The sequence below is a fragment of the Chrysochloris asiatica genome, unplaced genomic scaffold (assembly GCF_000296735.1).
Source record: "Chrysochloris asiatica unplaced genomic scaffold, ChrAsi1.0 scaffold00043, whole genome shotgun sequence".
Lineage (NCBI taxonomy): Eukaryota > Metazoa > Chordata > Mammalia > Afrosoricida > Chrysochloridae > Chrysochloris > Chrysochloris asiatica.
The window spans coordinates 19,105,331-19,121,210 of record NW_006408561.1 but is presented as its reverse complement, the minus strand read 5'-3'; the positions used below and the strand labels follow the sequence as shown (position 1 = coordinate 19,121,210).

Below are 15,880 nucleotides of genomic sequence, written 5' to 3'. Positions count from 1 at the left end.
TCTTTGATCTTGAACACTTTAAAGAGGTCTTGGGCAGCAGATTTGCCTAATACAATATGTCATCTGATTTCTTGACTGCTGCTTCCATGAGTGTTGATGATATATTCAAGCAAAATGAAGTCTTGGACAATGTCATTCTTTTCTCCATTTCTATGGATGTTGTTATAGCAAGAATTAGAATTTCAATATTTTGTGGCTGAATAATATTCTATCTGCATATCATTTTTTTATCCAGTCATCTGTTGATGGACACGGGTCTTTCCACCTTTTGACTATTGTGACTAATGTTGATATGAACATGAATGCACATGTATCAGAGTCCTTGCTTATAGTTCATTTACATGTAGACCTAAGAGTAGAACTGATGGGTCTTATGCTAATTCTATGTTTAACATTTGGTGGCACTACCAAACTGTAGTTCCACTGTAGCAATACCATTTTCCATTCTTCTCAGCAAGACCTGAGGTGTGTCAAAATAAAACTGGAAGTTAATGTACCACAACATGGACTCATTAGATAGATAGCTGCTATCATGTAGACTTCAACTCGCGAGGACCTTATATACAACAAAACAGAACACTGTCCTGTCCTGCATTATCCTCACAATTGTTGGCATGTTTTAGTTCAGTGTTGTGGATACCATGCTAGTTCATCTTACTGAGGATCTCCCTTACTACCACTGGCCCTTCACTTCATCAAACATGATATCCTCCTTCAGCAATTGATCCCTCACGCTGATATGCTCAAGTTGGACTGTGTTCTTTTGTAATCCATAACATATTCATTGGTTAATTTTTAGAAATCTTTCTTCCTAATCTTCATTAGACTGGAAGCTCTGCTAAAACTTGTCCACACTGGGTAGCCCTGCTGTTACATGAAATACCAGTGATGTAGCTTCTCATTCACAGCAACACACAAGACAACATTGGAGTCATTATATAGGTTTAAAAAACTACTGAATACCATTTCAGCTAAACAGCCTAGTTGATAAATGCCTTAATTAACCAGGATGCTTTCAATTGATACTTCTTCTTTATTAAAAAAGTAGAAACCCCATTTAATGATTATCTTTTGCGGTCTTACTGTGGTCCCAACTCTATACTGGATACCAGATATACAGTGGCTAGAACACTGCTCTCCTGAATGTATATTCCAATGAGAGAGAGAGAGAGAAAGTAAAGAGAGGCTAAAAAAGAATTACAAATTATTGTGAGAGCAAGTAAGAAAAACCAGAGAAGAGATAGAAGTGGGAGGGTCTGGTGGGAAAATAGATAGGTACATGGTCAGGGAAGGCTTTTTGGAGAAAGTATCACTTAAGAGGAAACCAGAGAAATATAAAGCAACTACCCAGAGTGGGAGAGAGCTTCCCAAGAAAAGGGAACAGATCAAGGTATTTGGTGGCCAGGGAAGAAAGGGTGGGAACCAGAGCCTTCACAGACTGGTAGGTCCTGACACCAAGTTCAGTATTTTCCCTTCATGGATAGTAGGAAGCCAGCTCACTCTGGCTGCTGAGTGGAGAATGGTCAAGAGGGGTTGAGGCAGATATGGGACGTCAGTTGAGGCATCAGTATACATTAAAATTTTGATTAGGACTTCTAAGGACAACAGAACAAAACATCCTGTTGATGGAGTCCATAGTTTTGGCTGCTGTGCCGATCTGTTGCACTGATAGTCTACCAGTTACCAGGGATGGAAGGGAGGGGGAAAGGGAAATTATTTATTTAGGAGCACTGCACTAATGCTAATGGTGGAATCATTAAGAAGCAGACTGGTGATAATTGCAGAGAATGATGAGCATATTGAACATTGTCGATGTCACTGAATTGTCTACGTCTTATTGTTAGGTGCCATTGAGTCAGTTCCAACTCAGTGATCCTTTGCACAGCAGAACAAAACACTGCTTGATCCTGCGCTATCCTCACAATTATTCTGTTTGAGCATATTGTTGCAGCCACTGGGTCAGTCCATTTTGTTGGGGTCTTCCTCTTCATCAATGTCCCTCTGCTTTACTAAGCATAATGTCCTTTTCCAGGGGCTGACCCTTCCTAACAGTATGTCCAATGTAAGTGAGACAAGTCTCATTATCCTCACTTCTAAGGAGCATTCTAGCTGTACTTCTTCCAAGTCAGATTTGTTTGTTCTTCTGACAGTCCATGATGCTTTCAATATTCTTCCTCATCACCGTAATTCATATGCATCAAGTTTTCTCTGGTCTAACTTATCCATTGTCCTAGTTTCACATGCATATGAGGCAATTGAAAATACCAGAACTTGGATCAGGCACACCTTAATTTTCAAAGTAGAACATTTGCTACTTAACATTTTGAAGAGGTTTTATGTATCAGTGTTACCCAGTGCAGTACATCATTTGATTTCTTGACTGCTGCTTATATGAACATTGGTTATAGATCCAAGTAAAAGGAAATTCTTGGTGGCCAATCTTTTGTACATTTATCAACTCACAACTGGTTGTGAGTATTTCTGTTTTATTCACATTGAGGTGCAATCCACATTGATGGCTATAATCTTTTATCTTCATCAGCAAGTACTTTAATCCTTTTTGCTTTCACCATACAAGGTTGTTTCATCTGCATATTACAGATGGTTAATAAGCCTTCCTTCAATTCTAATGTCACATTCTTCTTCAGATCGTCCAGATTTTTGGATTGTTTGCTCAGCATATAGATTGAATAAGTATGGTGAAAGAATACAACCTTGGTGCTCACCTTTCCTGATTTTAAACGAGGCAGTTCTCCTTGTTCAGTTAGAACAGCTGCCTATTGATCTGTGTACAGGTTCCACAGGAGCACAACTGAGTGTTCTAGAATTTCCATTCTTTGCCGTGTTAGCCATAGTTTGTTATGATCCATACAGTTGAATTACTTTCTATAGTCAATAAAACACCAAAAATCTCTGCTTTCAGCCAAGATTCATCTAAAATCAGCAATGATATCCCTGGTTTCACAGCATCTTCAGAATCTTCCTTGAATTTCTGGCAGTTCCCTGTCAATGTGCTGCTGCAATTGTTTTTGAAATGTCACCAGTAAAATTTTACTAGCACGTGATGTTAATGACATTTAATAATTTCCATATTTATCAGGTCATTTCTATATGGAATGGGCACAACCATAGATATCTTCCAGTCAGTTGGTTATCTTCTAGATTTCTTAGCATAGTCTTGTGCTACATCACTGTATCAGTTTGTTGAATCATTTCATTTGGTAATCTGTCCATTTCTGGAGGCTTATTTTTTGCTAATGTTTTCAGTGCATCTTTGATTTCTTCCTTCAGTACCATCAGTTCTTCATCATATGTTACCTTCTGAAATGGTTGACCAGTTCTTTTTGGGTACAATGAATTAGTGTATTTTTTCCATTTTCTTTTGATACTTCCTGTATCATTCAGTATTTTGCCCATAGAATCCTCCAATATTGTAGCTTGAGGCTTGAATTTTTCTTCCATTCTTTCAGCTTGATAAATGCTTCATGTATTCTTCCCTTTTGTTTTTTCTAATTCCAGGTCTTTGTACATTGCATGGTACTACTTTACTTTGCCTTCTTGAGTTGTCCTCTAAAGTTTTCTATTCAACTCTTTTACTTCATCATTTTTTCCATTATGTTTAGCTACTCTATGTTTACAGCAAGTTTCAGAGTCTCTTCTGATATCCTCTTTCGTCTTTTCTTTTTCCCCAGTACTTTAATGACCTTTTGCTTTAGTCATGTATGATGTTCTTGTGGGTCATCCTACAACTCTTCTTGTCTTTGGTCATTACTGCTCACTGTACCAATTTATTTTTGAGATGGTCTCTAAAGTCAGGTGAGTTATGCTGAAGGTCATATTTTGGCTCTCTTGGACTTACTTGAATTTTCTTCAGCTCCAGCCTGAATGTGCATGAGCATTTGATGGTCTAGTTCACAGTAGGCCCCTTGCTGTGTTTTGGCTGATGTTACTGAGCTTCTCCATCATTTATTCCCACAAATGTAGTCAAATTGATTCCTATGTATTCCCTCTGGAGAAGACCATATGTATATAGTTGTCTTTTATGTTGTTGAAAGAAGGTATTTGCAATGAAAAAGTTGTTGATCTTGCAAAATTCTATCATGTGATCTCCAGTATCATTTCTAGTATCAAGGCTATATTTTCCAAGTACTGATCCTTCCTCTTTTTTTCCAATTTTCATATTCTAATCATTAGTAATTATCAATGTGTCTTGATCGCATGTCTGTTCAATTTCAGACTGAAGAAGTTGGTAGAATTCTTCAGTTTCTTCATCATTGACTTTATTGGTTGTTACATAGATTTGAATAATAGTTGTATTAACTGGTCTTCCTTGTAGCAGTATAAATGTTATTCTGTCACACACAAACAGCATTATATTTCAAGATAAATCTTGAAAATTTCTTTTTTATGATGAATTTAATATCATTCCTCTTTAATTTATTTTCCCAGCATCATAAGCCATATGACTGATTCATAGTGACCAGTACCTGTGTGTTTTGTCCTAGCTAAAGCGTAGGATATTGATATTTGTGCATTCTACTTCATTTTCGATGGCTTCCAATTTTCCTAGATACATACTTTATACATTCCACATTCTAATTATTAATGAATGTGTGCAGTTGCTTCTTCTCATTTTGAGTTTTGCCCCATCAACAAATGCAATCCCAAAAGCTTTGCTCCATCCACATCTTTAAGATTGACTCTACTTTGAAGAGGCTGCTTTTCTTTAATCGTATTTTGAGTGCCTTCCAACCTGAGGGGCTCATCTTCCTGCACTATATCAGACAATACTTTGCTGCTGTTTGTAAGATTTTTAGGGGCCAATATCTCAGAAGTGGACTACCGATTCTTTCTTTCTATTCTGTTCTTAGTGTTAAACCTGTCCACTGAAACTTGTCCACCACTGGTAACCCTGCTGACTTCCAGCAGCATGCTAAGCCACCACAGTATGACAGACTGACAGATGGGTGGGGCACTAATTGTACCTGTAATAAATGTTGAATTTGCTAATGATTTGTTATATATATATTTTTTACTGCCACTCACACATAATTAACATGGACAGGAAACAAGTATTCCCTGACTGTATATCATCAATAATATTGTTTCCTCTAATCTCAGACCAACAGGAGCTCCTGGGAGCAATGAGCAGTACAATGTGGGGATGGTGGGGACGCATGGACTGGACACCTCCCACACAGACACTTTCAGCAGCAGTATTTCAAGAGAAGGAACCTTGATGATAAGAGAGGTAAGTTAGTATAAAAACTGTGGTGGAAGTACATTTATTTCTTAAGTGGTTATTACATTAGAGTTTTCACAGAGAATGCTTATGGCATGTATTTTAAGCATTGGGAATAAGGAGGGGGAGAAGTTGTTCTTCTAAATGGTTGAGTGATTTTAATTGTCCGCCTCCTTTCCTGCATCCTTCTAAGTTTTTGCAGAGTGACTTAATTATATTAGTCCAAATTCTTCACAAATCGAAATGGCAGAATTTAGGCCTGAGGCTATAAAACTGGCAAATCCAGATGTTTCCTACAACAGGAAAAGAGAAATGAATGATCTCTGAACAGCATCATTGGCCTTGTTCTGCCTTCTCTCCCACCTCCAGCCCGCCACCCCCACCAATGGTTTTATCCTTGTGCATTTTATGTAGAAAATGCTCAGTACGTCCAAGACACATGGTGATATCATCTAATTAAATCATTAAGTTATTTTGGTAGAAGAACAAAGAAATATGCAGATCTACTTAAAAATGTACCTTAGCACTTTGGAGGATTTTGTTATTTTAAAATCTCAGGATTATTTTATTTGGAAGGACCACATATCTCCTTCCATCCATCCTTTTCATATGCAGTAATTCCCCACTGTGTCCACTGACATACATTGTTGTTGTTGCTAAGTGCCATGAGTTGGTTCTGACTCAGAGTAACCCCGTATAGGGTTTCTGAGGAGCAGCGAGTGGGTTTGAACCACCAATCTTGTAATTAGTAATCCAGTTCTTATCCTAAAAAGACACACATTAGAATCCATCTCCTTTTTCACTTGCCTCCATGCTCATTCAATAGCTGGTCTTTACTTGTAAGGAAAGTAATGGTGGGTAACCTTGGACAAAGGCTACCTGAACTCGCCTAGCATCGTTTTCTCATCTATAAAGTTTCCTAAGTAACAGCATATAAGTGACAGGCTGGTTGGGAAGATTAAATGATTTAATGCACGTAAGCATTCAGTATATGTTAACCATTTTATTTTATCTCACTCTCTCCAAAGAGCTGAGTTCTCCTTTGAATAATCACTCCCACTGTTCCTTCAAACAAAAACATCTATCATCTGCCATTCTCCTTCCTCAGCCAAGGGAGAGTTGGGGAACCCTAGCAGTAGACTTTGCTATCCGAAAAAGGGAAGAGGGCATCTTACTTTTGTAAGACAGGAACTATGGTTTTGAAATGAATGAAGCCTTTAATAATAGGCAGTGGGGCTATAACTGGAAGATGGGTTCACAGAGCCTGAATTTCATTTTATGTCCTTGCTGACCCTTTCAAGTAAGCTTTAAAGATCTGTTCACGTACGCTCAAAATGAAAAATGAACTCTGCTGTGGAACCTGACATTATATAATACTGGTACATAAATCTCCCAATGTGGTGAATGGATCATTCCACTGGAAGTGGGAAGAGCTTACTTATATCACTATAGCTTGCAACTTGGGAAAACATGCAGGAGAATGTTCTGGAGTGGGTTGTTTTGTTTTTGTTTGTTTTTTAACTTTTTATTGTGAATTGAGTGAAGGTTTATATAGCAATCATCAGTTTTGCATTCAATAAATCATATACTTCGTTTCATCTCAATGATTGCCAACCCCTCTGTGGAACAACAGTTATCCTGTTTCCTCCCTGTGGTTCTTATTTCCATTCTACTCTCCTTCCCATCCATCTCAACTTTGTCCTTTAGTAAATGTTGCAGTTTTAATCTTGAATGGTTTCCCATTCCATGATGAGCATACCTCACTAGTGTTGTTGTCCCCACTACATATCTATCTACTGCTTGGCTGAAAAATTGGGCCACAAAGGTGAGTTCTGTTCCAGACCTGAAGGGTGATCAAGGGCCACAGTCTCAGGTTCATCAGTCTTTCTGGCCAGCAATCCCAGTCTTTTCTTTTTTAATTTTGAGTTTTGTTCCACATTTTCTCCTTTTCTTTTTCTGGGACTTTCTAATGTGACCCCTTTCAGAGCAGTTGGTAGTGGCAACTGGGCACCATATATTTCTAATCTCAGAGTCATACTGACTGATGTTCACATGTTCCCTTGGTATATTGGACTAGTTGAATCCATGCATCTGAAATTTTTCATCACTCTTTTTCTTCAACACATGAAGAGACAACAGTTGCACGTTTGATGGTCACTCGTGAGGTTTTAAGATCCCAGTCACTACAGTGGGTTGTTTTCTGACTCCAAAGAAAAAGAGGCTCCAACTTCCAGTGTGATTTACAATTTTCTTGAGTCCTTATGATGGAGTCAGTACCTAGAAGTAAATTCAGATCTACATTTTCAGTTCTGTTGCCAATTACATCCAAATGGTTCTATAATATTTAAAGTACTCCAATATTGAATGACCATATTCAGTCACTTAGAAAATAGTATTCACCAATGTCTCATAGGAATTTGATTTGTTGAGGGACCAAAAATCTTTTTTGTCCTCTGAGTTTCCAAATTCTACCTTTCCCAAGTGTGGGCTTTTAAAATAGCAAATCTTGAGTATAAATCTATCAAAAGCACATGCTGTATAAAGATAAACTTAGGGTGAAGTATGTCCCTAATCACATAATAACAAAATAATAAGAAAAATCTCCTTAGAAAATAATAGGTTTGGCTAATAGGGTCATTTAGTTCAGTTCCCCAAGATGAGCATCAAAGAGAACTCACTCAGCTTGTCATTCTGACGTGAGTAGACTAGATAGTTCTATTAGAACATTCCAGTTCTTGTTAGTTGCTGTCAAGTACATTCCAACTCATGTTGACCCGTGTGTGCAGAGTGGAACTGTGCTCCCTAGAATTATCAAGGTTGTCACCTTTCAGTAGCCAGTCACCAGGCCTGTCTCCCAAGGTGCTTCTGGGTGAGTTCTAACCACCAACCGTTTGGCTTGTAGTCAAGTACTTAAGCATTTGCACCACCCAAGGAATTTGTATATGGTAACCATTCAAAATACTCAGCTCTGCTACTGTGCTTCTACCTTTCTCTGATCTCCAGTCCCACAGAAATGTCCTTACTCTAATTTCAGAACACACCAAACCAGCTCTCATCTGCCACTGTGTCAATGGGGGCCTGTCAGAAGAGCTGTCCTCCTTTCCTACCACCTGCCCATTGGTCACCCAGCAGACCGCTATGTTCCAGCACCACCTTCCCTTCCTCCTTGAAACCTTTACTGGGACTCCATGGGCCGCTGTCCACAGCAGCTTCCTTGCTGACCAGCCCCTGAACCAGAGCACTAACTTATCATGAAGGCTCTTTTGGTTACAAATAAGGAGTGTGGGGTGGGGAAGAAAAGGACACTTAAAACAAAAACAAAAAGCAAGGGGGAAGGGTAAAGAAGTTAAAATTTGGAGTTATTTCATGGAAGGAACCAGTAAGTCAGGAGAGCTGAAACATGATTAGGAACTCAAGCAACTTCCCTTATTCATGTCTCTGGCTTTCTTGCTGTCTGTCTCTCTATACCATCATCATTGCTTTCCTTCTGCTTTGTTCTTCTCTCTTTTGGAAACTCAACTATCTCCTCCTACCCATGCACATGCTCTTGGGTCCTGCAGTAGTGGCAAGGGGGTACTGTCTGACCTCCTCTAATTTTCAGGAGAGGATAGAGAATTATCACCCAGCCGAAGACTGATTCTATGAACCAAAGGTCAGATATGTCCACCTGCCAACTTTTTATCTATTCTGACACCAACCATCCCTCCATGGCACTTTATACTTCTCTGTTGTGTTCAATAATTCTTTGCAATGGCCACACAACTCACAGACAATACTCACAGTTTACTAGGAAAGTAACAGGATGTAATTCTCATTCAGGAATGCTCTGGATAAAATTCATCTGTCAAGACAGCCTCTTCTCAGTTTTGCCCACAGGTATGCCTCTTTCTGGCCCTTGACCTGGTCCTTGGCCTGGCTCCCACCCAGCCTGGGAAAGTGTTACAAAGTATTTTTAAAAAAGAAAATCTGCTGGTAATTGTTCAGAGGCACCCCACTCCACCAGCAAGCTTCTTGCCCAAAGGCACTTGATTATTTCCCCCCTCTGTGGTCCAGGAAGCCCACTATGCTGTCTCTTTGATGGTCTTCTGGTTCAGCTGCCCCCACTTCTCTGCCACTTGCTTCTTGGTGTCTCCAGAGTCACAGTCTCCTGGACCCAAGGTTCAGTGCAGGGGTCTCAGATCCAAAAGACACACTCCACTCCTGGCTGTTTTTCTTTGATGGTAGTGAGATGTACTGCTTTCATACCTCTAGATGACTCATTTTGAAGTCTAGTAGAATGGCAAGGGAGAGTGCTGGTTTTACAAAGTAAGTTCTTAACTGCGAACCATAAGGTCTGTGGTTCAAGTCCACAAGCCACTCTGCAGGAGAAAGATGAGGCTGTCTTCTCCCACAAAGATTTAAAGCCTCAGACACCCTATCCAGGGTCGTTATGAGTCAGAACTGACTCCATGACACTTAACAACAGAATGGCAGAACTAAACAACCTTCTTATTAGCGTTTTATACACTTTATTTGCATCCCCCCCCCACACACACACACACACCACACACACATACAAAGGAGTACTGGTGTGGCCCTGCAGGCTAATGCACTGAACTACAAGGTCAGTTTTAACCACAAGGTCAGTGATTCAAACTTACCAGCTGCTCCTCAGAAACCCTGTACAGGGTCACCATGAGACCATGAGTCGGAACCAATTTGATAGCACTTAACAACAAAACCGCCTCAAAGCTGCCATGTACACAATTAGCAAACTATCACAAACATCTCACATTTGCATCTTATGGTACTGTAAGACAAGCACTTCTGGTAGCGTAGTCGTTGTGAATCGGGCTGTGAACCGCAAGGTCAGCAGTTCAAAACTACCAGCTGTTCCGCGGGAGAAAGATGAGGCTTTCTGCTCCCATACAGATTTACAGCCTCAGAAACCCTGTACAGGGTCACTGTGAGTTGGAACCGACTCCACGGCACATAACCACCACCACCACCACTAACTCCATGGTTGGCAGTTCAAACCCATCAGCCGCTCCTCAGAAACCCCGTACAGGGTCATTATGTATATACTTGACTTGCTGGCACGAGCAAAAACAACCCAGTCATTTGGTGGGCATTACAAAGACTATGGCTGGAAGGGCCACATCAGTAATTCTGTGCACCTCTCTCCATTGCAGGATATTCCCGTCATCCCTGTTCATCTGTGGGACAGAGACAGACAAGCTTCTCTTGGTCCTAATCTGAAATTCCAGTGGGAATTTGATCCTGGTTGGCTTGGGTAGTTCAATTAACTGTGACTAGAGAGTGGAACCACTTAGTACAAACATGGCAGCCCAGAAGTATCTGATGCTAGACAGCCTAAGTTCAAATCCTGATTTCACTTACAGTTTGTGTCAGTGGTTTCTTTCCATGAAATACTGAAGAATGCTGTGGAAGATGCTGAAGAACCTGAAGATTGTAGCAATTATTAGAAGGTCTTTTAACTAGTTCATAAAGCACCCAAGGCTATTGTTGATTTATCTTTGTGTTTTCGCCAGAATGCCTGGCACAGTAACATCGCTCCCTCCAAACACCCCACTGCTGTGGGGTCAACCCTGTAGGGACTGTATGGGATAGAGAAGAACTGCTCCTTAGGATTCCCAAGCCTATAAAGCTTTATAGAAGCAGACTGCCTCATCTTTCTCCCATGGAGCAACTGGTGTATTTTAATCATTGACCTTTCAGCAAGCACTTAAACCTGGCATAGAGAAGGTATTTAATAAGAAGGCACTGGTTGAATGAACAAAAGGTGATGCCTCAAAAGTGGGCAGATTACCCCCTCAGTACGCAGGGTAGACATGGATGGCCAAAATGGTAGTGGGGGTAGGGCTACAAAGGCAAGAAGTGACTGGCTTACAAGCTTTCAAGAAGGAGCCTAGATCCAGAGGGTGTGGAGGAAGGTAGAATCTCCACTAAGTAGTATACAATCTGTCTGGGCGGGGCTGATGAAAGGAGATGGAGATGGCACTCATGTGGTACAATAGAGAATAATTGCTATCAGGACTGACTGTGAGGTTGGAAATGTAAAGGTAGACATTTTGTAGCCAAAGGAGGGGAGTGGTTAACTTTGCAGTCTAGGAGCAGAGGCCCCTGGGACCATGAAGGGAAAAGAACAGTGTGCAGGACCCTACCCAGAAAAGCAGTGATGCCAAAGATGGAGGCAGAGACTATGATGTGGAGAGATGGAGCGGCTGGCGATCTAGACACAGAGATGGAGAGGGTCAGTGTGCGGGCTTGCAGGGTATACCCTTTGGTTGGTTGATGATGCATGGAGGGGATTGTAACCTTGGCAATGTAAGACTATACGATAGGATGAATGTAAAGCTAATGTTCTCCCATGTAAACTATCACATAATTCACAATTTAAAATATATATATATATTATCTAAAGGAAAACAAACTGGAAAAAACAAGTGGGCAGATTGAGGGTCATTACAGGATTCCTTCAGGCTTCTCTCTGTCTGGGCCCTTTCGCCTCATCAGCCTCTTCATGTTTCTCTTTTATAACCAATGTGTCTGCATCCATTTTTGGCTGAAGGCAGAAAGCTGCTGATAGAAAAGAGGTACCTTGCCAAATTCAGAAGAGACACTGTGTGATTTATGGTACTGGGAGGTTGGGGGGAAATGTTAAAAAGCTTTTCAGTATTTGAACACAAGTTAGAAGGAAGGAGAAGCTGTCTAGTAGGTACACATAAAATAGGGATATCAAGATAAATTAGGACTTCGCTTCTTCAATGTAATTTAGAAGATGAAATGTCTGACTCTGAGAATAGGTACTATACACACTGCTGATGAGCAGTGTGGCAAATGAATCCAGAAAATGCCCTTTGCTTATAGTCCAGGGGCATGTTGCCAAGAAACGGAGAGGATACTAAGGGTTTCTAATTCTTTCTCAAGCTTCCTGGTAACACCAATTACCTGCACCCCTTCAGAAATGTCAGCATCTGCTTCCTCTCTCAAGGGCCCCCTCTCACTTCCAGCCAGGGGCAGGCAGGTGCAGCACTGGTATAGCCAGGCCAGATCTGGCTCCAGAAGGAAGAAGCCAGGCTGGTGAGGTGGGCAAAGAAAATGCACAGGCCTCTGCCCCTGCCAGTGCCGAGGCAGGGGTATATCTATGTGCCTTGGCCCCCACTGATTGCTCATGTTCAGCTAATGTTGGCACTCAAAAATGTTGGGAAAATAAATAAAAGAAAGAAATGGCACAAAAGTATATCAGATCTAATTTAAGCAAACTCAAAGAACCAGTTACAAAAACGCTATTGCAAAAGTATAATACTAATGAGGTCCGCAATGAGACCTTCTGCTTTCAGGGACCAGAGTTGTCCTATGAGCCTGTCTTTTGTCCCTAGGATTTCTGGCATGAGGCCGTGTTCTGCAGAGAATTAGTTTTTACACTTGTTAGGTCACATAACCCTATCAGTCAGAATTGTAGAGTATGTCATGTACATAAGGTGACTTCAGCATTTTCATGGTAAAACAGAATGAAAAGATAAATTTTTCTATGAATTTTTTTGAAGCCCCTGTCATATTTATTTATTTACAAATCATACATTTGCATTACTATGCTGACATATTATGTATATTATAAAATACCTTTAAAAAACAAAGCAAAACCAGTTGCCCCCTTGAGTTTCAGAGTAAAACTACACCATAGGTGTTTGACAGCTGTGACTGGATTACCTGGTCTGTCTTCTGAAGCAGTCCTGAGTTGGTTCAAACCAACAACCTTTCTGTTAATAGAAGAGCACTAAATAGTTTGCTCCACCTAGGAACTGTGAAATATCTCTAAGACACTATAAAGGGAGAAAAACATTGTTTCAAATGTTTTTCTAGTCATGACGATGTCATTTTGTTGCTAGCTGCTATCCTGGTGTGGTACTGTGGATTAATGTTCTGGACTGCAAGGTCAGTTTGAACTGCAAGGTTAGCGGTTCAGGCTCACCAGCCACCCTTCGGAAACCCTATGTGGGGGTCACTATGAATTGGAACCGACTCAACAGTACTTAACAACTATCCACTGAAGCAATGGAGATTATTTGAAAATATGGATTTTTATCCATTAATGGAGCTCTCGTAATGTAGTGGTTATGAGTTGGGCTGCTAACCTCAAGGTCAACTGTTCAAAACTACCAGCTGTTGCGTAGGAGAAAGATGAGGTTTTCTGCTCTCTTAAAGATTTACAGCTTCGGAAATCCTATACAGGGTTACTATGAGTCGGAACCGACTCCACGGCATACTACCACCACCGCCACCATGTTGAGGAAGCCACGGTAGCAGTGAATTACAAACTGTACTGCTAACCACTAGGTCAGCAGTTCACATCTACCTACCATCTGCTCTGTGGGAGAAAGATGACACTTTCTGCTCTCGTTAAGATTTACAGCCTCAGAAGTCCTATACAAGGTCACTGTAAGTCGGAACTGACTCTACTGCACATAAGCACCACAGCCACCACTATGTTAAATCAATGCATTTTAATTATGTTGGAGGAGAAGACAATTGAAAATACCATGGACTGCCAAAAGAACAAACAAATCTATCTTGGAATAAGTACAACCAGAATGCTCCTTACAAGCGAGGATGTTGAGACGTTGTCTCTCATACTTTAGTCATGTTATCAGGAGGAACCAGTCCCTGGAGAAGGACATCACACTAGGAAAAGTGGAGGGTCAGTGAAAAAAAAAGGAAGACCTCCAAGATGGATTGGCACAGTGGTAACAGCAATGGGCTCAAGTGAAGTAATGATTATGAGGTTGGCGCAGGACCAGACAGGGCTTCACTCTGTTGTGCATAGGGTCACTATCAGTCAGTACCAACTTGACAACGCAAAACAACAACTATCACATGGCACAATATTTACTTATTGAGAGATTCAACATCACTGAAACTAAACATTTTTGTTGTTAGGTGCCATTGAGACTATTCCCATTCATAGTGACCCTCTGCACAACAGAACGAAACAACACCCAGTCCTGTACCATCCTCACAATTGTTGTTAGGTTTGAGCCCATTATTGCTGCCCTGTGTCAATACATATCGTTGGAAGTTTTCCTCTGTTTCTCTAACCCTCTACTTTTCCAAATGTGATGTCCTTCTCCAGGGACTAGTCCTTCCTGACAAAGTCTCACCATCCTCTCTTCTAAGGAGTATTCTGGCTGTACTTCTTGCAAGATAGATTTGTTTGTTCTTCTGGTAGTCCATGGTATTGTCAATAGTGTTCTCCAACATCATTATTCAAATGTGTAAGTTCAACAAAATGGATGTAAATCCATATTTATATGTGTTGTTTTTTGTTGGTTTTTTTTTTACTTCCATGCTTTTTTAGATAAATCCATTGCTTCCTTGGATTTTTTGCTAGCTACTGTCAGATCTACTTAGTTATTAAACATTGTTTTGACCTTAAGTCTGGCAAATCGTCCTATGAGTTGGGCAAGTACTATCGCTGCCATTTTCTTGTAGTCTACTTGTGTGTGGATTATTAGTATTGTTTCTCCCCACTCTTTCTTTCCAGCAGTACTTGAAGTCATGAATCTATGTTGTGGGTTTATTTCATTATAACCTGGTAATAAGATCTGCACCTCCGAATATCTGGTGTACACACACATACACATACAACCAGAAAAGGAGCTCACAAACACAGATCCCACTCAAGCCCTCTACTTTATGGCATTTCCATTTCCTCACATACTGCATATGCATTGTAAGTGTCCCTTCCCCAAGAACAGAAGGCCTCAAGGTCAAATATACTGAATATTTGTAAAATTGTCATTTCTTTCTTATTTTCTGAAGTAAATTTGAAATTTGAGTGTTAGCCTCCTACACCATGGTAGGTCCATTTAAAAACCAGGGTGCCTAAGTAATGACTCAGTGTGAGAGGAATGTTACTTTCTAACCTTTGTCCTCCCACTCTAATGTTCCATGTTTTGTGCTCCCCTCAGACATCTGGAGACAAGAAGCGATCCGGCCACAGTGACAGCAATGGCTTTGCAGGCCACATCAACCTCCCGGACCTAGTGCAGCAGAGTCATTCCCCAGCTGGAACCCCAACTGAGGGCCTAGGGCGTGTGTCCACCCATTCCCAGGAGATGGATTCTGGGACTGAAGTAGGTGCTGGGCAGCAGGTGCAACAGCGTGTCTTCCCCCTGGACTTCAGAAACCCTGCTCTGAGGCTTTGTCTAATGCCTAGAAATGTGTTTGCTTGGTTTCTACTCAATAGCTATTGATGTAAATAGAATGAAGGAAATCAGAGAATCAGAGCAGTGAAAAGATCTCAAATAACATCTGGATTAGTACCTATTTTTAGAGATAAGAATTCTGAGATTCACAGAGGTTAAGTGATTTAAACACTTTAAATCTAGTTTGTGGAAGAACTAGGCTCACAGCTAGTTTGTGGAAGAACTAGGACCAGAACTGGGACGTCCTTTCTCTCAGGCCAGTGATAGAAACTTAAGCCTATAGGGATTCAACACCAACAGGTGAAAGCATGTCTTGCCCTCAAACCTAGTATCTTTATGAAGTTCTCATATAAGACATGTAAATATAGGTATCTTTTTTTTAATGGCCTCAGAAGCCCTGTACAGGGTCACTGTATTGTGAATTGGGTGA

At 40.7% G+C, this 15,880-nt stretch overlaps 1 protein-coding gene across 8 annotated transcripts in view; it reads left to right on the top strand.

Annotated features, from left to right (window-relative positions):
- The window catches only part of TNIK (TRAF2 and NCK interacting kinase), a 549,276-nt gene that overhangs the window by 501,986 nt on the left and 31,410 nt on the right, over positions 1-15,880 (top strand). For all 8 annotated transcript variants that reach the window (XM_006861839.1, XM_006861838.1, XM_006861835.1 and 5 more), the window contains 2 exons: positions 5,122-5,251; positions 15,214-15,378. In XM_006861839.1, coding sequence (XP_006861901.1) covers positions 5,122-5,251; positions 15,214-15,378 — 295 coding nt within the window. The remainder of the gene's footprint in view (positions 1-5,121; positions 5,252-15,213; positions 15,379-15,880) is intronic.